At 45.9% G+C, this 23811-nt stretch overlaps 2 protein-coding genes across 13 annotated transcripts in view; both read left to right on the top strand.

The window, feature by feature from the left end:
- Positions 1 to 16952, top strand: part of MOB3B (MOB kinase activator 3B) — a 92843-nt gene extending 75891 nt beyond the window's left edge. For all 12 annotated transcript variants that reach the window (XM_068666600.1, XM_068666602.1, XM_068666601.1 and 9 more), the window contains one exon: positions 11676 to 16952. In XM_068666600.1, coding sequence (XP_068522701.1) covers positions 11676 to 11705 — 30 coding nt within the window. In that variant the 3' untranslated portion in view covers positions 11706 to 16952. The remainder of the gene's footprint in view (positions 1 to 11675) is intronic.
- Positions 16953 to 22420: 5468 nt separating this feature from the next.
- On the top strand, positions 22421 to 23434 carry LOC137848579 (E3 ubiquitin-protein ligase Topors-like). Its single transcript, XM_068667802.1, has one exon. It carries the CDS (start codon positions 22421 to 22423, stop codon positions 23432 to 23434), a length of 1014 nt encoding a protein of 337 aa, XP_068523903.1.
- Positions 23435 to 23811: the final 377 nt, after the last annotated feature.

Here is a 23811-nt window from a genome sequence, read left to right on the forward strand (position 1 = left end):
TGTCCTCGCCTTCTAGCAGCTGCTGCTCTTTCTGAACTGTTTGTGAGCAGAGGAGCCACAGACTTCTCTGGTTGAAGTTCTGGCACACGGTGGGTTATTTATGGCAGTTTTGGAGCCAGCTGGAAGTGGCTGTGAGTGGCACAGGGCAGGTGTTGGCCTCCCACCACCCCTGTAGTCGTCTGCTACCAAAACCCTGCTGGTTAAGCCCAGTACAAAGCATCCTCTGCAAAGTAAGGTGCAAGTGTTAGTTGTCATATGCAATCTGTTGGGTGGAGCCTTGCATTTTGTTTCTAATTTGGGTTTCTAACCTATCAACGGGTAAAGTAATAGCTCTCTTCTTGAGTTTTCCTCTGTTGGATATAGTATTTAGTGGATATAGTATTTAGACAGTATTGTGAGCTTGAATTCATCGGTGTTTGTGAAGTGCTCTGGTACCACCAAGTAAGAGCTGTAATAAGAGTAGAACTTGCTCCTGGTTCATCTTCCTCCCTTCGGGTCGATCATCGGTTTGTATATTTTTAAGGAATACAAGCTGCTGCATGCAAGGCAACATAATCCCTTCCAAATACTTCTTGATTTCTTTAGCTCAGCCCAGTGAGCTGAGTCATAAATCTGCTTTTCCTGTAAAGGGAGGTGAGTACCTTCCCTGATACGCATCTCTTTCCATTACTCTTATCTCAGAAGAGAAAGGCTAACTAGCAGGAATAAAGTGCTGCTGCAGGTGGAGCAGCCTCCCTGTGAAGGAGTTTATCTTTTGAAAGTGTCTGCTAGGTATGACACAGCCTCGGGTCACAGAAGCAGTTTCCCTGGCTCTGCTGCTTCGAAGAAGCTGAATTCCTCCTTCCACTCCTGAAGGCAGGGGGCTCTTTTTGGATGTTGGGTTTGGTGATCACAGAGTCTGTTTATTGCTGTGCTCCAGGCTTAGCTGGAGAGGCAGCGATCGTGTCATGAAACCTGAGGATCATCACAACCACAGCAACGTGTCCTGTAGTAAAGGAAAGGAAAAAAAAAAAAAAAAAGGCTTCTGAAAAGCAATAAAATTAGTGCCAGGGAGGCATTAAACCACAGTGTTTTTTTTTTCCCCTGAGCCAAAAGGTGCCTGCCAGACAGACACAGAGGCAAAGAATCCTGCAGATGTATTTCTCCTCTTGTTCAGTCATTTTAGATTCGGAGGCCTTAGAGATTTGTGGCTGAACCTCAGTGCAAAGCATTTTGTCAGGCAACAGCATGACAACAGGTGAGGCAGCAGTTTGCTCCCAACTTCTTAGTGTATGTTGCAGTATCTTGACTTGATTTCTAAATCCCTGCATTTTCACTGGCCTGCTGTTTCAGTATGCCTTGTGCTTGTCAGAGTTAGATTAAATTAAAAACTACACCCCAAAACATGGTGAGATTTCTGTGTTAAATTTAAAGATCTGAGCACAGTGTAAATTCATTCAGAGGAGCAAGGTTCTTAAGACACATTTTTTTTTTTTCGTTGTGGGAGGTGTGGGCCTATCTCTTTCTCACTACCGAGCACTACTGGTTAGCATACCCTTAAGGTACATCTCTACAAAAAAAAAAAAAAAAGTGTTATTCTTGCTCTGCAAGTTTGAGGAAGGTCATAGAGGGCCTGGAAATCTGTGCAAGGCCTGTGTATCCAATACATACTTTGAAACTTGTGTTCTAATAACAAATCTAGGTGGCAAAAACACGTACATTTCAGAACTGTGGGCAGGTCAGGAGTTCATCGGGTGCCAAAGAACTGTGGGAAGTGATGAGCAAGGGGGTCAAACACCGGCAAATATGATGGAAGGGTTCATCTGGTTTGAGTACATTTGCTTCTCTCTCAGTTACCAGGAATTGTCAAATGCGTACATCTATTGGCCAGACAGATAGAGATACCAGCATATGCCATTTATGTACATTTTCATGTTTAACCAATGCAGTGTCCTCTTACAGAGCAAGGAGTAACTTTTGTGCTCTTTCAGAAATAGCCAAAAATACATAGCAAACCAGTCAGATTCCCAGCAAATTCCTACGCAACTTTGAAAACTATTGATTGCAGTGAAATTCCCCTCTGAGGACAAGGATAAAAGACAGAAGAATGTGGCCATCTGCTTTGCTCATACTTTAGAAATCTTTTTTTTTTTTTTTTATAATTCCCATCCCTTGAAAACTTTGACCTTTCTCTCAGAAGTAATTTTTTGGTAAACATTTTGTTTTATGAGAACAGAAAGTAATAACTACATTTGGACGGAGAAAAACAGAGAAGGGTTTTACTTAAAGATGTTGTTATGATAACTGTTAAAGTAGTGATTTAATTTTGATGTGGAGATAATCAGCTATGGTAGCAAATAGATAATTTGGGGGTTGGAAGTGGTGGCAGTCAGTGGAGCTGCATGCATAAAAATGGACAAACTGGTAATTGCCTCCATGGGGATGGAGTTCATCTGCAGAATAAACAAAGATAGTAAGGTCTTCTTTCCTTATTCTGTATAATTCTGAATGTAAAATCTTCCATTGACCTTGTGGTCAATTGGCTTCTGATAACATTTTCATCCAATATTACCAGTCGCTTAAAAGTACTTACATGTTTTTTGTTTGTTTGTTTATCTCTCTAGGAAACTTCCTTTCTCAAGTTGGAACTTGAGAAAGTTCTCTGGAACTTCTAGGGTTTGTCCAGGCAGTCTAGCAAGTAAAGAGATGAGTGTTTAATACATCAACCTAAACATTAAACTGTGTTCAGGGTTTGTATTTTTTTCCTCCCTTATCAAGCTGTATTGTAGGTTAATTGCAAAAACCCATAATGGGCTGAGTGACAGTAGGATTCCAAAGTTAAAATTCATTTAGGAAATTTCACAGCGAGGTTTGTGTAAAAGCTCTACCTTCCCATATTTTATTCTTCAGAGCTACGTTGCTGCCCTGATTACATTGATGTAAATCTGGAGCACTTTCTTCTCAGTCAGTGGGATTTTTTGATATCTTCCCACAAAATTCAGAGGAAAATTGTAGCCCCACAATCTTGGGTGGTATATTCATATGCTGTTTTGTCACCAACACCAGTACTACACAGTGTGCTGTTTTTTATGCTTCTGTACCCCATGGACAGGTTTGTGCACACATTTAGCAGAAAGGACAAAAGTGACGCGAGGAAAAGGAAGAGTTATTTTTGTATACAGATGGGATGTAAAAAATGCCTGCTGTACGTGTGGCATTGTTGTGAAGAGGCAGTATTTCCACCTCCAGGTCTTCCATCCAATATTTTCTTTAATCTATTTTTAAAAAATCATTTAAGGTATGGTTTCATAGTCATCTTATGCCACAATGAGCGCAGTCTGAAACTGGAAAACGTGGCACCTTGGGCTTGCAGCAGCTGCTTGAGCCAGTACAGCCACTGGTTGCGGGAGTCACACAAAAGTCAAATCAATGAACCAAGCTTCACCCTGTTTCAGGATGAGCTATTCAGCAGTACTTGAAGCAAATGCTGTTCAGGTGAACACTAGGAGTTTCTCATTTTTACTTCTTGCTTTCCCAGGGGTAGGTACAGCAAGGCATAAGAATCAGTCCCCAGATCTGTCACTCCTGTGCCCAAGTCGCTGCTGTTAGACATACAGCTTACTGCAAACAGTACATCTTTTCACAAAATAATTAGCAGTTTTGCTGCCTCTTTGTCTCCCACAAAAAAAAAAAAAAAAAAATGTTTATTCATCAGGCACTTCATTGCCAGAAATTCATTGCCATAGATGTTGCAGAAATACTGTAAACATGGCCCATCTGTCAGTAGCCCCCTCCAGAGCTTACACTGGAAAAAACAGCGGTAGCAGGCTTAACAAAACATGGCAAACTACTGACATTTCAACAAGGGCACACTCAGGTGAAACACAGCAGAGTTAAACAGGATGATCAAATGAGGCTTCTACTGCAGATACATTTTTCAAGCATAAATTTTTAAACAGAATTATACCTTTCGTAATTCACATTTTTTTTTCTTTTTTTTTTTTTCCCCCCTGAAATCATTGCTTTTTCTGCTTGTCTGTTCTTTATGTTTGTGGTGAAACTGGAATTTGCATTTTTCATTTTTCCAGACCGTTTTCTCCGTATATATATCCAGCCATCGTGAAAGCAACGTTGGCACCCATAAATCAATGGGCTGTGAAATAAGCAGTTTCAAACCTTGACTTATAAATGATCTACCACTCAGCAAAGGACAGTGTAAGCTTGAAAGCAAAGAACTAATTTCATTAAGTCGTTGTGTTTTTGTTACCACCATCCTTCATAGCTACCCAATTCTGTTTTCTATTGATGTTCGTTACAAGTACAGCCCATTGGATCCTTCTGAGTTGTCCCATTTTGCAGCACTTAAAGGAGCAAGACAAGAAGAATGCTAGCACATTGTTTTAAAGGTATCTTTGTCTTTTTTTTTTTATTATTCTAGACTTTCCAGTGTGTTTTGTATTCTGTCCAGATGGCTTAAGCTTTAGGTAGGGAACCCATAAGGTTTAATTTTGTTCAGAGCCGTAGGTGGTGCTCCAGAAAGGATAACTGGTCACTCTCTAATTGATCTGTCATGAACAGCTTCTGACTCTGAAATCTGCCGGTGAAGCTTCTGTGTGAAAAACTTTTCTTTCTGCTCTCCTCATGCATTGGCATTGGGACTTCCAAAGGGAGATCAGGAAACCCTCTCAGTAACAAGGAATTGTCTTAATGGACAAACTGGCACCCAAGTTTCCCGTCCCTCCTCCGACATCTGCCCTCCCACAAAATCGCATGCCACACCTTCTGCTGGATGGAATTGACCATCAGCCTCTCCTCAAACAGAATTCACCTACTGAGTATCTACCATGCACCTTGTAGAAAAGTGTCTTCAACAGCCCAGTGCTTCAACAGCAGATGCAGAACGAACGCCTCGCATGCATGTGCACGCAGATAATGGTATCAGAGGCTGTGTGTGTGTGCTCACTGGTTCAATCCATGCATATAATGCATGCATACAGCTATTCTAAAAATGCTCATAACTCAGGTACTTGTGTGTCAGTTTTATTGTATAAATTCATTGCAGTTTCCCTGAGATGTTCTTGCTCACAGTTGTTATAAATTCTGTCATTCATTTCAGAACGGTAGGCTGACTTACTACTTGCCTGGGTATTATCCAAAAATAAATAAATAGCAGCTAAGTCAGCTTTAAAGTAGGCATTAGAGTCTTTCTTTCTTTTCTTTTTTCTCTATTTTTTTTTCTTTATTTTCTCCAGCCGTTTGCTGTAGTAAAAGAGTCCCTATTCAGGCAAGGCATGTCACTGCTTCTAACTAGCCATCAGTATCTTTTTTTCCTTAAAAAAAATGGAAAGAAAAAAAAATAAAAAAGAAGAAACCAAGCATTCCCTGCTACCAGTCCCTTTTTTCCACTTCAACAAGATATGGTGATAATACGCAGCAGGATTTCTTTTACTCTGTAAAAATTGCCAAAATTTCTCAACAAATGAATCTGATCTCTAAATCAAAAATATGTAAGTGATATCTAAAGAAATGCCATATTTTTTCCTCATCTCCTCCACTTCCTGCAAGAAATTATGGAAACAGATGAGAACATCAGGACTTAACAATGCTGAAAAGCAGAATTCTCAACTGTGATGCTTGAAAAAAGCAAAGTCATAAGACGCACTGCACTGCCAGAGTTTTTGAGTAGATCCTTTCTGGCATGCATGTTTTTAATGACTATTTTTATCACATCAGCTGCTTTGCTTACACTGAATCCAAATGTACAGTGTGAAGAACAGGAAGGCTGAAGGGCAGTCCTACTGACAATTTTCTGCATGTCAGTGATTCACCAGAGGTTTTGGTGTGATTCTGTGTGGTGCTCCGGATTAGCCATTGAGACATCTTGTGCTCTGACACACTTCTGTCTATTTTGTGGTTACAGAAGTATATTTTTATTTCGCTGGTGAGACACCACATGAATCCTGTTTTAAAGTTTAGCTAATGAATGTAAATTACAGGCTGTTGAATAAAAAGGGCTTCTCCAAATTAGCCCACATTTCCTGTTTTGTGATAAACAGCAACGCATTTTGTACTTCAAAGAGATTTATTAATACCAGATTGAAAGAATTAGGGTTAACAGTCTAGGGTAAAGTGAGAACAGGAAACTTTGAAGGAGCTTGGTCTTCCAACTGTGTTCAGTCCTGCAAAACATTAGAGGAGAAAGTAACTGTCAGTAGCATCCATTTGGTACTTCTGCACTTCTTCCTTCATTTTTGGGTTACAAGGAACTCCTACAATATTTCTATAGGCATGACAGTCAAAAAGTCCATAATTATTTAATTAAGGCAATGCTTCTGATGAGTTAATGTGAATCTTGCATTCCTGGTGAATTATGTGTGCTCATTTAGTAAGTGTGGGGTGTAGCTGGCCTGGTTACAGCAACAAAGAAAAAAAAAAAAAAAAAAAAAAAAAACAGAAAAAGGCAATTGTGCTTACAAAGCCACAAAAAATGATGGGGTACTCCATACTCCAGTACTCCAGATCAGGTATGGTACAAAAAGGAAATCTGAATCTCTGTTTTTGATAATGGATAGATAAGTGTCCCCTCTACTCTACTTGCATTTGAGCTTCCTGCCCATGGGTTTAGGCCTGTGTTTAAGTTGTTGGCTGAATCAGAGCCAGGATTGTTGGGCTGGAACCACAGCTGGGCACTTCCTCGGCCCCTTCTGGTGCCCTGTCGCCGATGGGAGGCAGGGTTGCAGGCCACACCTGCAGGTTCTGGTTGCAGGTAGCGCCAGACGGTGGCAAAACTGTACAAAATTGGATCCAACAGGTTTTTCCATCTGTAATTGTAAAAAGTTGAAGAAAACATGAAAATGTGTTTATTGTGCCATTGTAATAGATCTGTTAGCGTACAAAATGATTTATGTGAAACCCTTACCATGTTGTAGCTTATAGCAGAGAACTGGTGTGTTCTGAAAAAAAATCTGCAAACTTTTATACTAAAGATAGCATCACCGTTTGCTTGTTCAGTCTGCATGACCTCAGTGCCAAGGGAAAGAAACACAAAAGCAGCCACAGAAGGAGGTTTCTTCCATTGTTACTGAGGAAACAAACATGCAGGAGGTGAAGGCACATCCTGGGAACAAGACTTATTTAAGCAAGTCAGTCACCCGAGTGCTCGTTGTGTGTGTACCAGCTGCCTGAACCCAACCCCACTGACAGGTGCATTTCTCGGTGCGACCTCCTGGTCCTGTTGCCACGTGCAGTCAGTTGATGAAGTGCCTTTGTCACCAGTGATAAGGGATTACATTTGCAGACAGGAATATTATCTGTGTCCTGCAAACGCTGCTGTACAAATTCAGGAGTGATCAATGAGGATTATCATCAGGCCTTGCTTGGCTTTGAAATAGCTACCCTGGAACCAAGCAGATTGTGGGAGGGATTAATCTAGTCCTAAGCATCATCATAATTGAGGCTCATTCAAGGAAAAGAAGTTGTAACAAAGGAAATACCCAGATGATCAATTTGCCTGTTGGGTAGTAGCAATTACCAGCCTGTCATTTTTTTTTTTCTATTGGTGTGCAGAGACAGTGGCAACTAAAAAAATTGTAAAATAACTTTGGAGAAAACAACTTGTAAATGAAGATAAAAGGCATGCCTAAAAACACAAGGGGAAAAAAAAAAAAAAAAGGAGTTTAGCAAATAACTTGTTACAAATATGGCTTTATCATTCCTATCCTGATTAATTAGCTGTCTGAATATAGATCAGTTGTGCAACGCTGGATCTTGGAGCGCGTGATCTGCGTTCCTCCCAGCAAACAGGCTCCTTTGTGACCAGGATACTGAGACCTTTGTCCGCACGATGATGGTTCATCAGTTGTTGAAATCTTTGTGGGGAAAACCACAACAGCAAAAGTGGAAGAAGTCATGACCCGTGCTCATTTCAGTGAGGGCAATTAGCGCAGCAGTGGCATCCTCACAGGGTGATGTTGTTCATGCCGTTCACGTGTGTGAATTCACCCACTCTCCCATCAGCTTTTGCAGACCGTGGATCCCCCACCATCCAGTATTTGCTTCCATTAAATGCTGGTGCTGGGGTGACGTCTCTTTTTTTACACCTTACATTTTGGCTACCCCAATTCTGACTTTCACAAACGTAGCAACACCATTTTCTTAGAAGAACATCATTCTTTGGTGGGGAACCCATCTTTGGGGGGTGTATCTTTTGGTGGCTGTTCTCTGGGCACAGTCGTCTCACAGATTGGGTCGAAGCTTTAATATCTGCTTTGTATTTTGGCTTTGAAAACACCGCTGTTTTCTGCCTTCATTTTTTGAGTTGTGTGACCCAAAACTGGTAGAAGGAACAAGCCTGAATGCTGTGGTACAGAATAAAACTCTAGAATTTCTGGTAATTGCTTTTGAAGGGGAATTGGATCTATTTTCACCAGCTCAGGTGTGGAGCTTTCTGCTAGTCTTGTTCTGGGTGTTTGGTCAGTACAGGCAGACTTTGAAAGTTTTAAACATCTTTAAAAAATGCCTGTGCGTGCCTGTCCTTGTCTCCACGCCTACTCCTCCGACTTGCTGCCTGGCCTGGACATTTCATCCTCCAGTGGGGCTGGCTGTCCTTGTCCTTGCCAGGCATGCAGCACTTACAGTCTGCAGGCAGACCACAACCAGTTGTCCTTTTCCCAGTTTGGGAAGTACTCCTAACATGCTTTTGATGAGTAATTATTAGTCAAGAATGTACCTCTGTGTTTTCCCCAAATTAAAACAACCTGTTAGGTTTCAGAGAAGCAGAAGCAAGAAAGACTCAAGAAGCTCTGGACAAGACTTAGCCTTGAGCTTGTGCTGAAGGCAGTGCTCATCTCTGCTGTGCACCACCAGGACAGCTGAGGAGCCACATCTCTGGAGAGGTCTGAGAGGGTTGGTTTAACTGGCGTGGGGCTGTGTCAGTCTCCCTGGTACCTCCAAATTCCACAGGAGACTTTGGTGCAGGCTCCATGCCAAGGGAGAGGCTGGCTGCTACAGTCCCTGGCTGGGAGAGGTCCCAGCCCCAGGTTTGCTCCGTGAAAGGCTCCGCAGCTGGGCCCCGTCTCACCTCTCTCGCACCAGAGTTTTGGCTGAGGCCAACTTGCCCTTTGCCAGCTTTATAATTATATCAGTCTTCCTAAAAATAATAATAATAGAATCTTTCCTTTTTATAAATTCCTGTAAGGAAAAAACAGCTAGAAGTAGGTCACTGTTGCAAAGCATGGACCAATTTACTGTTTGAAGGATTACAGGTTTTCTTTTTTTTTTTTTAAGCATTTTCAGCTCATTGTCTGAAATAAGTAGAAACGTGCACATATGCAATGTGTCCATGTTTCTGTATTTCTGTGCCCTTCATTTATCTAGGTCAGTATAGAAGAGGTTTCTGTGCATCAGAAGATAATGATACTCTGTAGGTTTCAAGGATTTCCTGACTTTGTAACTTCGGTGAACATTTTCCAGACCAAAACCAAGCAGGTGCTGGAAGAAGACCCTTTGAGCAGAAGCTCGGAGAAAACTTGCAGAGCCTTCTGCAGCAACGTTGCTGTGACAGGGTTGGGTGGGGGAAATAGGAGTTGGGGGGATGATGGTGGACACCACTGTCCTAGCAACATCACAGAGGTGAAGGGAGGGACAGCTGTGGGCAGGAATTGTGTTACAGTAAGAGATAATTTCTGTCCAAACTGCAGAGCTCAGTGGCATCGTAGCTCCATGGGTCATGACACCTGGGCAGTGAAACTTGCAGGTGCAATTTATTGATGCTGAAACATTTCAGACACTCACATAGCAAGCTGGTTTAAAGCACTCTGGTTTACAGATAACCCAGGCTCCTGCTCTTTCCTTTGCCTGGATATATTTACCCACGTCTCATCTCCTACCTCTGACACTACTTTTTTTATTTAGGAGTGGAAATGCATTTTGCATGTTGAATGAGTTTCTTACAAAGTTTTATGATTTCATTGAGAGGGAGAGTCTGCCTCCCACTGCTCCCGAAGGAGCACAGCCAGGTTTTTTACAGTGACCCTGGTACTGCTTTATCGTCCTGCTGCTTTTGCAGAGATAGATGCTGCTGCCTGCCCACAAGCAGATGCTGGGCAGCAGCTGCAGCAAGGAGCAGTGGTGCTGCATAGCACAGACTATCTTCAGATGGGGGAAATAAAAGATTTTCCTGCAGAAGATGCTGTACGAGCGGCAGTCCTTCCCCAGGCCTGAAAGCCTGGCACCACCGCGTGGAGGCAGCTGGGAGCACAGAGACACACCTCAGGTCCCCGGCTGGCAAAAACGCCCCTGGGGACGCTGCCGTGCCACCAAAACTCACGGGTGGCAGAGCACATCCAACATTTAACAGGACAAGGGGACAGATCCTTCCATGACAGTTTACCTTTGTCACCTTTAACAAATGAGAGGGAGAATCAAGTACCCGTTTGGATTACTGTGAGGATCACTGTGGGTATTACAGACAACCCTAGAGATTGCTGGACTAGTTGCATTGCCTTTATAGCAGCTGCAAATGACAATATCCCATTCTGTTACCTGCATGACAGCAAAATAACAGGTGATGTAAGATAGTCTGTGAAACAACCAGGAACAGAAACCAATTAAAACTCTGGAAGGGGAAAGAAATCCTACAATTCCATTTTTTAAGTAATAAATTACCTGCTATGCCGAGAGACTGCCAAGGCCTTTACATTAGATTCTGACACATGTAACAAATTATTCAAGCAAGCTAAGATTTTTAGAAACTTCTGCCAGCTTGGTAAATCTAATTTCCATAGGAAATGCTGTACAGGTCTGGAGACACTGAAAGAAGAGCCAAAGGTAGAATCTGCATGGCCCCACTGACCTGTAGGTGCTTCAGCCCTTCAAGCCTGACCTCAAATCTGGGGCTTCTTTCCTTATTCCTACATCTTTTGCCAAAACCCATACAAAATAACAGATTTTTGATCTTAACATGCCCCTGTTCCCGCAGAAGACTTGACCTTTGTTCAGAGCAAGACACATTTTCACCTCCAAATTCTGACAGAAATTTAGAAAAGTACAGACCCATCTGATACTTCTTTCCAGCATTTCTGCTGACCAGCATGAAGGATTGTATAGAACAGGATAGTCAGCTACCAGGTAGTGTGCATCAAAATGCCCATAAATAAGTCAAATAAAATAAAATCCCATGGTGGATCCCAGACCCCAGTTCCTAATGCAGTCTGAATGCTCCCAGATGCCATCATGGTCAAATTCCACAGCTCTGGTCGAGTCCTGGAAGAGCCTTGCCCTCTGTGTGTCCATAATTTCCAGGCAGAAATTATTAGATAGAAATGTATCTCCACGTTTCTTGTTGGATGTAGGTACAGTGACAGCAGTTGGAATCCTTTTTCTCACATTAAGTTAGAAGTTTTCTACCTCTGAGTGCGTTGTCAGGTGATTTATTCCTTTTGTGTGGGATGCAGCACCATTTATATGGCAGGGCTAGGGAATTAGTGAGGTATTAAAGCTGTCAACAGTGACAGAAAGCAGCATGCTAATTGCCAATTACATTCATTGTCCTTGAAAGTGACAGAGAGGAGCAGAAGGATGGTGGCATATAAAAATAGGTGAGCTTGCACAGATGCCGAAATGGTAATTGGGAAGAGGAATATGCACACTTTACAACAAATGCCCTTTGCTATTTAATCCCCCTTCTTGTTTTACAGAAAGAGATGACAACCAGGATGTGTCACTAAAAAACACCCACTGAAGAAAAGCAAAGTCCAATTTTTGTCTTGCTGCAGAGTTCGAGAACATGACAGCCCTCGCAAAATGAACCTGCTTGTTAATCCAGGAAAGCTGAGAAGCTGGGAACCACAGTTACTTTCACAAAAGCTTCCCACTGCTGTCCGTGTGCTTAACCCTGAATATGCTGCTAGAACCTCATCCGAGCAACGTGGGTTAGTGAGAAAAAGAAGAATCAACTTGATATTAGTTCTAGCTCCTTCGTTAGGGATAAAAACCTCTTCAGCCACAAATGATGACAGAACACCTTCCTGCTGCTAAAGCTTTACTGAAATTTGTCCCCCTGGGCTGACCTCCAGATTATCAAGGCAGCCTGGAATCGCAGAAGACCCACAGCCTTTCATGTCTCCCTCCCTTCACCACCACCCAAGGCTTGGCCACCATTCCCAAATCCCAGCGAGCCGTGATTTTCCAGGAACACAGCCCTGTCCGTTTGCTGATCAGACGGTTTGTGCTTTGGTGTGACTCGTAGTGGGGTGACAGCTAGGCAGCTTCTGATCCCAGCTACCTGAGTGCACACCCAGATACAGCACTGCAGTGTTGATGTCTTACCTTTGAATTCTTGCTGTGATGGACAGGAAATCTGGTCGGTGTTGCTGCATTACATAAAAAAGCAATTCATAGTCAGAATTGTCATGAAATACCCTATGAACTGCACTGATCTGTCCTGTAAATGATGTCCTCCTATCCCCTTAGAGAAAGGACCCCACCCATTCACCTTAAAGTTTTATCTTTTCAGGGAGAAATAAATTTAATGTTGATAATCAGGAGATAAAGATGAGTAATGTAACAGTCAGGGCAGGAGGGACTAAATGAAAATCTCTGTCGCATCTAAACAGTGTCCAACTGTGTGGCTCCTTTCCCCAGTGGAGTAATTCACATTTTTTTCTGCACTTCCCAGCCCAACTTAATAACACATTGGTGGACAGCCTGGAAGGCTACATTGCAGTAAATCCAGTCTTCTATGTAAATATGCCCAATAAAAGGCTTTTTTTTTTTTTTTTTTTTAAGCAATACTTAACAGATCACAAGAGAGATTTAGCTGAATAAATGGGGATCAAGTGGAACACACCTATGTATTCTGTGCCTTCTAATGCATTTTGCACATTTTTGTTATAGTAAGAGATTACTCTTCCTTGGTGAGTGCTGAACCCTGTTGCTGCCTTCCCCTCAAGAGTGTTGGTTTTGTTTATTTCTTCTGAGGCATTTTCAGAAGCAGATCTCGTAAAGCATCCAGTGTCTGGGACATTTGAAATAGGGGTATAGCAGAAATCAAGCATAACAGCAACCCTTTCCTGGCTCATGTTGTGGTGTATTCTGATTTGCTTGCTTAAAACAGAGCGTGTAAGTGTTGGTGATCACGTCCTTGCTGGGACACAGGGCCTTGGTCTGTGAACATCTCATGTAGCTAGGTGGAGACACTTCTGCATCTTTAGGACGACACAAGGAGCATTGTCCTTTGCTTCCAAGGGAGTGGTCTGGAGTGTCCTACCTCCTTCAGTGGTCTTTGCAATCAGGTTAATTCTCTGGGGACTGCAATACACGTATAATTTCGGGGGCGTTGGCACTCTTGCGGGATAAAACCATTTTGTGGAACTCACTGCCATAGCTGCTGCTGAGCTTAGCTGCTTCGTTTTAAAGACAGGATAAATGTGTCTGTGGAAGAAGGCTTCACAGGACGTGTGGTTGAGGACTGCCTGGAGTTGCAACATCAGTTGCATGTGGCAGGGTTTCTCCTACCCTGCTGCGAAGAGCACGATCACTGCCCTGCTGTGCTTGAACTTCACTGCAGTCAGCCCCATCTGGTGATCCTATGGCTGAGCAGCACTGCCATGCTCTGTGCTAAAGATTAACGAAAAGATCAGAGCCACTACATAAATTGGAAAAGATCTTATTTTATGCATAAAATAATCTACTCTTCATTCTGTTGTGCTATCACCATGTGCTGTCTTCAGTCTAATTGCTGTAGTGGAGTTTGAAAACACAGCAGAATTTGTTCCCAGTTGCTTTTAATTACTTTAAGATAATCTTCTTGTAAATGCATTAATCTCAGTGTGTTTGCAAAACTGCTGGAGTATTTTCCTTCTTCTAACACAGTCTTTCAGTTTCCTAAACTCTTGTGTTCCCTTCTGTGGTGAAGCACGTGTTGTGAGGCAAAGGAGGGAAATGCAGAGTGGAAGGACTCCTGAGGGACTTGTGTTGGACCTGGACAAAATTCCTGTGGGTCTCATGGAAAAGCCCTTCCAGCCCAGGAGCTGAACCAGCCACAGAATGTGCTCAGTTTGGTTACTCGCTCTGGTGCTTTGCTCCGGCTTGTATTTTCCCCGTGAGCCTGTAGCTATTGCATTCAGCACCCGTGGTGTGGTGACGGGCACTGGCCCAAGTCCTGGCACAGGAGGCAGGGGAGCGGCTTCCTGGCACCTTCCTCATTTCCCATCTGTGCCAGGCTGAGCGCAGGCTCACATTTGGGCATCTCAGACCTGCCTGCTCCTGAAGAGACTGCAGAGAACCCGGGAAGCTGGAGTTTGCCAGGTGATGAAATAAACTTCCTGCACGTGGCGGGCTTGGGCCTTTGCCCAGCTGTCTCCAACAAGCCCTGCCTTTGCTGCAGAGGTGTTGGGCCATGGCCTCACCATCTCGTGCCATCCCTCCCTTTTCTGTGCCTGGTATTTGACGTCCCTGCAGGAATGATGTCCGGAAGGTGGCATCTCCGCATGGCAGTGCCGTGTTCCCTGTTTTCCTCCTCCCCTGGAAGAGAGGGGCCGCACCCTGTTGGATCCAGATCTGACAGATTCCGGCTTCGGCAGCAATTTGCTCAGGGCCTCATCCAGTGTCTTGTTTTGGTTGTTAATCACAGGTCCTGATTTATGCAATTCCTCAGGATATGTTACGAGAACCATAGCTTAAATGCAACTGTATGCAAAGGCACTAATTTCGCCTACTGAGAAAATCTTTCTGCTTGATCTTACCAATTATATGTGTTCCTAACCATTCCCCAGCCTGTGTTTTAACAGCATTTCATGTGGTTCTGGGATTATGTTTTTTGTTTGGTTTGGTTTTATTTTGTTTCTTTTACTCACCTTTCCACCTTTCCAGTCTTTCAATTAGGTCTTTTTTTTTTTTTCCTACCTAAAAACAAAACAAAACAAAACTAAACAAAACAACAACAAAAAAAAACCACAACACTCTTGAGTCTGGCAGTTACCTTAAGAGATGTTGTTAGTGCTGACCTTCAAGGCAATGTAATTGGGATCACTTTAATTGATTGAGGCCACAGCCAGCTTTACTTCAGAGTGTGAAAGGCTCCTGTGATACCAAAGTTGCCTTCAGTGATTATAGACTTAATAGCCTTCATTGATTTGTCTCTGTAATAAGGGATTTTGTAATGAACTGCTGCTTTGTGTGAACATAGGTTAGTGCTACACTGCAGTGACAATGTAACTTGAAAAAGATCTTAACCTCTCTTGGGCTGTAGGAAGGATGGAGTCCCAGGGACTACTAGGGAGCTTTTTTTGCTGATAGCAGTGAAATTGATGATTTCCATTGGATTTGAGAGAAGGTAGGCACCTCTGGAAACGAGCTTTTGCCAAGAACTCAAGCTCTAAGCAGCAAAGCTTGCACCATACAAGGTGTTCAACTTTCCTGACTTGTTATTAACAGGGCAGGGAGACAGGAGACAAGCAGTTAATGTAACTCGGTGGCACCTACAGGCAACTACTGAAGACAAGCAGAGACCTAAGGGGTGAACGCTGAGCATCCTTGCAGCAGTCATGCACAGGAAGATTCCCAGGGCTGTGTAGAAGGACACGGGGGGAATGGTGCCCTTGGTATCTGGGGAGCAAGTAGCCAAGTCACTGTTAGCAATATCATCTCAGGTCTTTGCTCTTACCAGTGGCGATTCCAGGGTGTTTCCAGCTAAAGGTGGCCTTCTCTCAGCCAGAGGGATCTAGATGAAGATCCAAGGTCTCCAGTTGCTTTCTCTCCTAAATATGGAACAGGGTCTTCAGCACCTTTGCACTTGGGTTGAATAAATTACACGTTCTGGAGCCACCCACTAAAGGCCATTCCTTCTGCTTCTTGTCATTCCTACATGTTCTTGGGGTTTCTGAAAATACCTTGGGTGTGAGGGCTTAGAGCTGACCTTCTGCCTCTTAATTTTCTCTGTACCTCTCCAAGGATGATGTTGTTTTGAAGATGAGCTTTCTTGCCTCTCTGCCTCCAGAGGGACAGCTCTCACCTACGCCCTCTGAAGAGATACCACCAAGGGTTGTTTTTCCATTTTCTCTTCAGAAGAGCAGAAGCAGAGGGCAGGAATTGCCTTCAAGCACTGCAAAACAGAATGCACTATGTATAAAACAGGACTATGTTTGCTACTATATGACGTGCTTCAAGTGCTTTAGAAAGGGGATGACACTGGGGGATCAGATGTATATAAGTGGTCAGTGATCAGACATTTTTTCCTGTATCTTGGGAGAAATTAAAGGCATTTTTTAATAATTACACAAGTAGTTCCAAGGGCAAAGTAAGCCAAATCAGTAGTAAGAACCTGGTAGTGGTACACGTTCAAATCCAAAATGATTAAACTTGATTTTTCATGTATTTTATGCTAATGAGAAAAGCAGTGCTTTTCAGGGTTTTAATCAAATAAGCTTGAGCTCTTAGAAGTAGTAAAAAGATGCAACAATGTTCTCCCAGGGGAAAAGTAAACAACACACAGACACTCACACACCAAAACAACAACAACAGCAAACTACTACAAAAATAAAAATAATTACTTTTCCAGTCTAATGTGTGTGTGCGAGTGCGTGCGTGTGCATGTGTGTTTTGGTGAGGATGTTGATGTGGAAGTATCGGTGTGTAAATAGGTACGCGTATCATCCCCACACATTCCCACAGAATATATATTTTTCTTTTGCTATTTTTAAGGGGATATTTCTAACAAATAAATGCTTAATTCATTTTCCTCTTCATCAGTGCTGTTTGGTATTTGAATATTTTTTAATGATGTTAGATGTGTCTTAGTCTCTTTTTGTTCTGCTTGTTGTTAAATGGGGATTCAGCTGTCTGAGAAGAGAGACCAACACTAACTGCTATAGTCATTAAAGGAAAAGGACACCGTGAAAGACTGCTTTTCAAGTCAATCCTGGTGGATGAAGCTATAAAATCCAAATATCATGAATAAAAGAAACGTAATCTCACAGGAGTGTTGTGAAGTTGTTTGGAATCCTAATTCTCTGGGAAGGCAAATGCCAGTGTTTTCCGTGCTGCAGGGTGAAATTTCTTGGTAGGCTCATGTGCCTATGTGCTGTACGGGAGCAGAGCTGGAGGGGGAGCAGAGTCGGGGCACCTGTGGTGCTGCAGGGAGATGGGAGAGCAGGAGCTGGACACGGGTCAGTTACAGAGCTGGAGGGGAGCAGTGAGGCGAGGGAGAAGGAACTGGGGTCAGTAGTGGCTTTGGGAGAGGCAGAGACAACCCATGAGAGAAGACCTGACACCAGACTTGGGGTGAGGAGCTCTCTTTAGGCTCCTCTTTGGGGAGCTGAGTATTAGGATGCTAGGGTGAGTGGAGTAATTGGAAAACAGGAATCCCGTGGAGTTTAACAAAAGGAGAAGCAGAGCCCTGCACCTGGGGACGGGCTGGAGCCACCCAGCTGGGCAGCAGCCTGGCAGAACAGGGCGTGGGGGTCCTGCTGGACACCGAGTTTACCACGACCCATCCACCATCCCTACGGGCAAAGAAGGCCAAGGCTTCTGGGGCTGCAGCAGCCCGAGCAGGAGTGAAGTGGCAGGGGAGAGGGCAGGCTGGCTGCCTCTTACACTGGAGAAGTGTCAGCTGCATCTTCTGCTGTCACCGGGATAGCGTGGCATTTGCTGCTGCACAGTGTGGTGGCGAGGCAGGATTCAGCCTTCCCTGTTGTACGCACTGCTCTGTGCAGCTCCCAGGGCCAGCATAAAGCAGCAGCGAGGGAAAACAAGCAGGAGATGCCACGGAGAACAGAGAGCTCTGCATGAGTGAAAAGGTGGTTCTGACATGCGGCAGATGAACCTCGTGATTTGAGCCCTTGGATTGCATTTAATAGATCACAGCAATTTAGAGCAATTTGAGTTAATTGGCTGGTAATCCGAAGGTGTCACATGCTGGGTGCATGTGTTTGCATGGCACCATTATCAGCAGAGTAAAAGCCGCATGTTGCTCACGTCCCTGAAAACCACGCACCATGTAATTATCAACCATTCAGTAATAAATACGACACGAGGAGTGGCAGTGGTTAGGAGGGGAGGTGGCATCTCGTTGCAGAAGCAGTAAATCAAGCCACTCTCCTGCTGTAAGAAGAAATACATCAGTCTAGCAGCCTTTTGCTGCAATGGCGTGCATTTCTCTCACAGTCTTTTGGTCTCTCCTGGGCTCAGGAGGTAGAAATCTGACATTTTCACAAATTGTTCTGTTCTGATTCCTGCCGATGAGTGGTTATTGAAATAAATGTATTTGCAATTTATGCTGTTCTAATGGAAAGAGAGAATCACTTGCTTTTGACTTCACTGGATGAGTGTTTATCTTAGTGAATGATGAGAGAAACACACAAGCCATGCAATCTCGTAACTCTCACACTTTACACACTTGAAGTGGCACGTCTGTCAGAGCTGCACAGTTAAGCCTAATGAAAAGGTCACCTGCTCTCCCATTTGCCACCATAAAACTGTGTTAATTCCATGCCCAAGTAATCTGCCTGCTTGCTTAATTTTTAGGTAGTCACAACATGATCAAGCACAAGGAGAGGAATGACATTTATTCATTTACAAACTCTTTGGGGATTTAAATAAGTAAGTAAATAACCACAAAACAACAAAACCTTAAAAACATAATGCATGGCCTTTATCCTTCTCAAACTGGCTGCTGTAACAGTGAGTTTTCAAGCTGATGAAGCCTTGGAAGCAGAGCTGGTGTTCTTAGTGGATTACAGTAACAGAACATCTTTTGTTATTGTCTCTGCACCTCCCCTGAGGGAGATACCCCCCCCACGGTGGCCCTGCCTTCCCTCCTGCCCCTTCGGCTTGAACACGGAGCACCAGCACCGGGCAGCCACTGGCTCCACGACTGGCACAGTTTCTGCAGCTGGCACCAGCCAGGCCCTGGGCAGCCAAGGGCTCGATAAGCCAGGCCAGCTGGGGAGCCACTGTGTCACCGGCTGGCACACATCAGCCCTGAGGAGCTGGCCCTGGCAACTCACGCTTCTTTTAGCTGTGTTTGTGTGTCAGGCTCCAAGGGCACCTCCCTTTTCTCCCTTACTATTTATTTATTTATTTTTTGTATTGTGTTTCTTCTCTCATGTTTCCTTTTTTTTTTTTTTTTTTTTTTTTTCTTTTTGTTTCTGAGGTCATTTTCTATTTTCTAGTGTTTACCTCTGGTAAAATGTTTTTTGTGGTCCTGAGACTTTCCTCATTTACTACAGGTGTTCCTTTCCCATCCTGATGCCTTTCAATTTTCTTCAGTTTGTTTTTGTCTCCTTTGGCTTCCTGACTACAGCACCAAGTTGTCCTTAGGTGCCGATCTTGTGCCTTTGGACTGTGCCATGCCCCGAGGGCCACACTGACTGCTTTGTGGTGCTCAGGTCTCTGCCTTGAGTGGCAGTAATCCCCCTGGGGGTAACTGCGAGGCATAGCTAGGTGCCCTGGCCTAGCAGTGATCGGCACCAGGGCCGTGATATGGCCCTCACTGCTATCTGGGGAAGGAGACGTCCTCTGGAATTTGTGGCCAGAACAAATATTCTGACTTTTATATACCAGGTGCTCTGTAAATGTTCACATTGTGGTGGATTAGGAGAAAGTGGTGCTTCAGGGGCATGGGGCTATGTCCAAAAGCTATACCCTGGTCTGTGCACAGTCATGGTGTCCCTGTGGGGCGATGGTTGGGTCCTGTGTTCTCCCAGATGCTCGGCTAGCTAGGTCAGCAGGGGAGAAGTGGGACTGCAGGGAGATGCTGGCAGGGTTCCCTCCTCAAACGACCTAAAAGAAGACCAGGAGCTGTAGCAAAGCTGCTCTTCCAGCCTGACACAGCATTACATTGCTGTTAGCTCACATTTCACAAGCTGACTTCGTTGGATGCACCCACATGAAAGATCTTTTATGCCATTCTGTGAGAAAAAGATGAATTCCTAAATACAGAGTGCAGCAGCGGAGAAGAAAAACAACTTCACAAAGAAAACAAGACATAACAGGTGTACTCAATGGGATATACAGAGTAATGATTCATGTCAAGAAGATGGTTGATATTAATAAAGAAGGGGGAGATGTGGGAGTGTGGCCATGGGGGTCAGCAAGCCCCATGCTTGGTGGCAACATAAGACTCTTAACGATGAGGCCATCAGGAATGTAAAAGAGTTTAGAGGGAATAAAGAAGGGTGATTCAGGAGACTCCATGCAGTCTCAGGTTGCTTGTTCTCCAGCCATTAAGGCATGGATGTTGCTGCGTGTTTGCTGTTCCTGTTATATGCAAAGTTGTTTGACCAATGAAAAGTTGTTTTTGAAAACGACTGCTGTGGGGAGAAGGGTATAAGGGGGGAGCTTGTCCTCGAGAAGAAAAAGGCAACCCTGTGGAGAGGGATCCCAGCTGCTTGGCTTCACTGCCTTCTAGTTTTTGGCTATTGGCAGTATCCCAGCATCAGAGAAGCCAGGTGAGGAAGTGCTCACCTGGATGACGACTGAAATTCTTTCTTATTTCTCACAACTTACTCAGGGATAGACATAAAGTGGTTTCTGATTCATTTATGGTTTCTAAATGAAATTATATTTTAATTCAATTTAATTAAAATTTACTTCTTAAATTATGGTAAAATAACAAGCAAGGTAGGAATTAAAGTTACTTCACTTATTGCGAACACAGAAGAGTGGCTTTTAAACTGGGGAAGAAAAAACAGCACAAAGAGCTCGAGGTTGGAGATGAGAATGGCTTAATTAATTGGAAGGGGAATGGGGAGTACAAGAAACAAAAGAAACAATAAGGCCACACAGAAGCACAGAGAGAAGGAAGAAGAAATATTCTCTACTTCCCATCAACGAGCCATGTTCGGCCAAGTCTTGGGAAGCAGGGCCTCAAAACACATAGTGGATGTTCAGGAGGACAGCCCCCTTCCTAACGGGAGCCCCCATTTTTGTTGCAGAGTGTGGCATCAGGTGTTCTGGAATATCCCTTTGGTTGGTTTAGGTCAGCTGCCCTGGCAATGTCCCCCTCCCATCTGACGGGCTGACGGGTCGGGCTCCAAGGGTAATTGTAAATGGGGTTGCATTGGGCTGCTGGCCAGTCACTAGGGGCTTCCGCAGGCCTCCATTTTAGGGCCTGTTCTCTTCAGGGTTGTCCTGACTGACTCGCATGTAGGACTTGAGGGCAGATGGAGTCCATTTAGGCATGATGCTGAACAGGAAGGAGTGGCTGACTCCATCAAGGGGACGAAGGCTTTGCAGAGAGATCTTGACAAATCAGAGAGCTGGGCAATCCCCAGCAATATGAGGTTTAGCAAGAGCGAGTGAGGGATTCCACGCCTGGCAAGGGGCAACCCTGGCGGTACGGACAGTCAGGGGGACGAGAGGCTGGAGCGCAGCCCTGCAGAGCGGGATCTGGGGGTTTTGGTCAATAGCAAGTTGAACGGGATTCAAGCACAGGCCCTGGCAGCCAGGAGGGGAACCGCATCCTGGGGTGCCTCCAGTATGGTATCGCCGGCCGCTCGGGGGCAGGGATTGCTGTGCTCTGCTCCACGCTCTTTCCGCATCGCCTCGAGTCCTGTCGTATGTGCACTTTTGGGCAGCACACTAACAGAAGGACATCAAGTTATTGGCGAGTGTCCAAAGGAGGGCTTCAAAGTGGTGAAGGCTCTGGAGAGTAAGATGGGTGAGGAGCACATGAGGTCCCCGTGTTTGTTCAGCTCTGCTCTCTGGGGACACTGACAAAACTCGAGGGAATGGCAATGAGATGGGCCGGTGGAGGGTCTGGCTGGAGGTGAGCAAAAGATTTTTCACCAACACGGGGCTTGGCCACTGAAACAGGCCTCCCAGGGAAGTGGTCATGGCAGCAAACGTGCTGGAGTTCACAAACTGTCTGGGAAGTGCTTTCAGACACATGCTTTGGTTTTTGGGGGTCACCCAGAGAGATGGGCTCTAAGGTCACCTAGCGATGGGCTCTGAGGTCAGCCAGCAACGGGCTGTGACCTCACAGGCCTCCCTGCTTATCTCGGGGCACCGTCAGAGCCTGGCCCAGCCTGGCTCGTGCCTGGACTCCCGCTGAGCGTGTGTGTGAGGCTTGGAGTGCCGAGCAAGGATTTGTTGAGAGGAGTTGTTGGAGCTGTGCTGTGGGGCCGTCGGCAGCTGCTCTCAGTGCCCGTCCCCGCAGCCAGTGCCTGCGTTTCCCCGGCCCTGCCTGGCTCAGGCAGCCAGGGCTGTGCGGGGAGTGCTCGCAGCAGTGCAGGTGAGCTGTGCGGGGACACGTGCCCCGGGGCTGGGCTTGGGGTTTTGTCCTGCTGAGGGGCCGGGGCACTGCCTCTGCCCGCTCCAGCACAGCCACTGACCCTGGCCTCTCTCCTTCTTGCAGCACACAGCACCTGTGGCAGCGGCGCTAGCCAGGGGAAGCAGCTCCCCATCTGCAGCTCTCCCCAGCCCGCTGCAGCGAGCCGACACCATGGCCAGTGAGGCCAAGGACGTCACCTGCCCTGTGTGCCAGGGGGCCCCCAAGGAGCCCAGCTACGTCCTCCCCTGTCTGCACCGCTTCTGCTTCGGGTGCATCATGCGCTGGGCCAAGAGAAGCAGCACCTGCCCCCTCTGCAGGCAGTGCATCACCTCCATCCGCTACTCCATCTGGGCGGAAGACGACTTCCTGGAGGTGCAGCTTGCCCCCGACGCAGAGGCCCAAGCTGACAGCCAGCAGGACGAGCAGGGGGCTGCGGAGCCAGTGCCCCAGCCTGCCGTGGGAGGCCTCCTGCCCGAGGAATGGGCGGCCCTCTTCAGGGAGCACCTGGAAGTCCTCGGTCCGCTGCGCTCCTGGGTGCGCCAGCAAGCCAGGGAGCTGTTCGACGCTGCCTGGTGGGACCAGGACATGCTGGAGGCCACCGTCATCGCTTGGCTGTGCCGCTGCGGGCTGGATGAGCAGGCCTTGGTGCAGGAGCTGCGGCCATTGCTGCAGGGCCACACGGTGAGCTTTGTGCAGCGGCTCATCTCCATCATGCTGCAGACGTGCAGTGAGGAGTACCTGGAGGACCTGGGATTCCTGGAACCCCGTCCTGCCAGCCAGCTCTACAACGGCCCTGAGGTGGACCTCGAGGGCTCCCAAGACACCTGGGAGCCAGAAGAGAGCCCTGAGGCCATCCCCAGCCCTGCTGCCTCCCCCCGGGACACTCCTGCCAGCAGCCCGGAGGATTCTGACGTCGAGGAGCTGCCCAGCACCTCCAGTGCCGCCCTACCTGGGGGTCCTGGCCACCTGCCCACCACACCCATCCCCGGGGATCAGGAGGAGCCCTTCTCAGAGCCGCGACAGGCGGCAGAAGAAGATGCCGTGGTGCCGGGCTGCAGCCACGAGCCCTCACCTCCTGGCCAGGGCAGGGACAGCTCACCTGGGGGGCCCCGGCGGAGGAGGAAGAGGAGGGCCGACAGCAACGCGGACTCTCCCCAGCCCTGCAAGAGGCCCCCACGCCTTTAGCAGGGCACACGTGGTTGTCATCCAAATAAAGAGTTGTCACCCTGCCACAGACAGTGTCTTGGTCTTCTTCGTAGAATCACACAATCCTACGGGCATAGAAATGTCGAGTGGCTCAGGTTGGAAGGGACCTTAAGGATCACCTAGTTGCACTCCCCCTGCCATGGCCAGGGATGCCAGTGTGATGATATACGGCATAGTAATTCGTGTTAAGAAGATGGTTGATATTAATGAAGAAGGGGGAGATGTGGGAGTGTGGCCATGGGGGTCAGCAAGCCCCATGCTTGGTGGCAACATCCGACTCTTAACGATGAGGCCATCAGGAATGAAAAAGAGGTTAGAGGGAATACAGAAAGGTGATTCAGGAGAGTCCATGCAGT

This window comes from Anas acuta, chromosome Z (genome assembly GCF_963932015.1).
Source record: "Anas acuta chromosome Z, bAnaAcu1.1, whole genome shotgun sequence".
Taxonomy (NCBI): Eukaryota; Metazoa; Chordata; class Aves; order Anseriformes; family Anatidae; genus Anas; species Anas acuta.

Bases quoted from the DNA above. Each gene is read 5' to 3' on its own strand.
- LOC137848579 (XM_068667802.1), top strand. From the start codon at position 22,421: ATGGCCAGTGAGGCCAAGGACGTCACCTGCCCTGTGTGCCAGGGGGCC.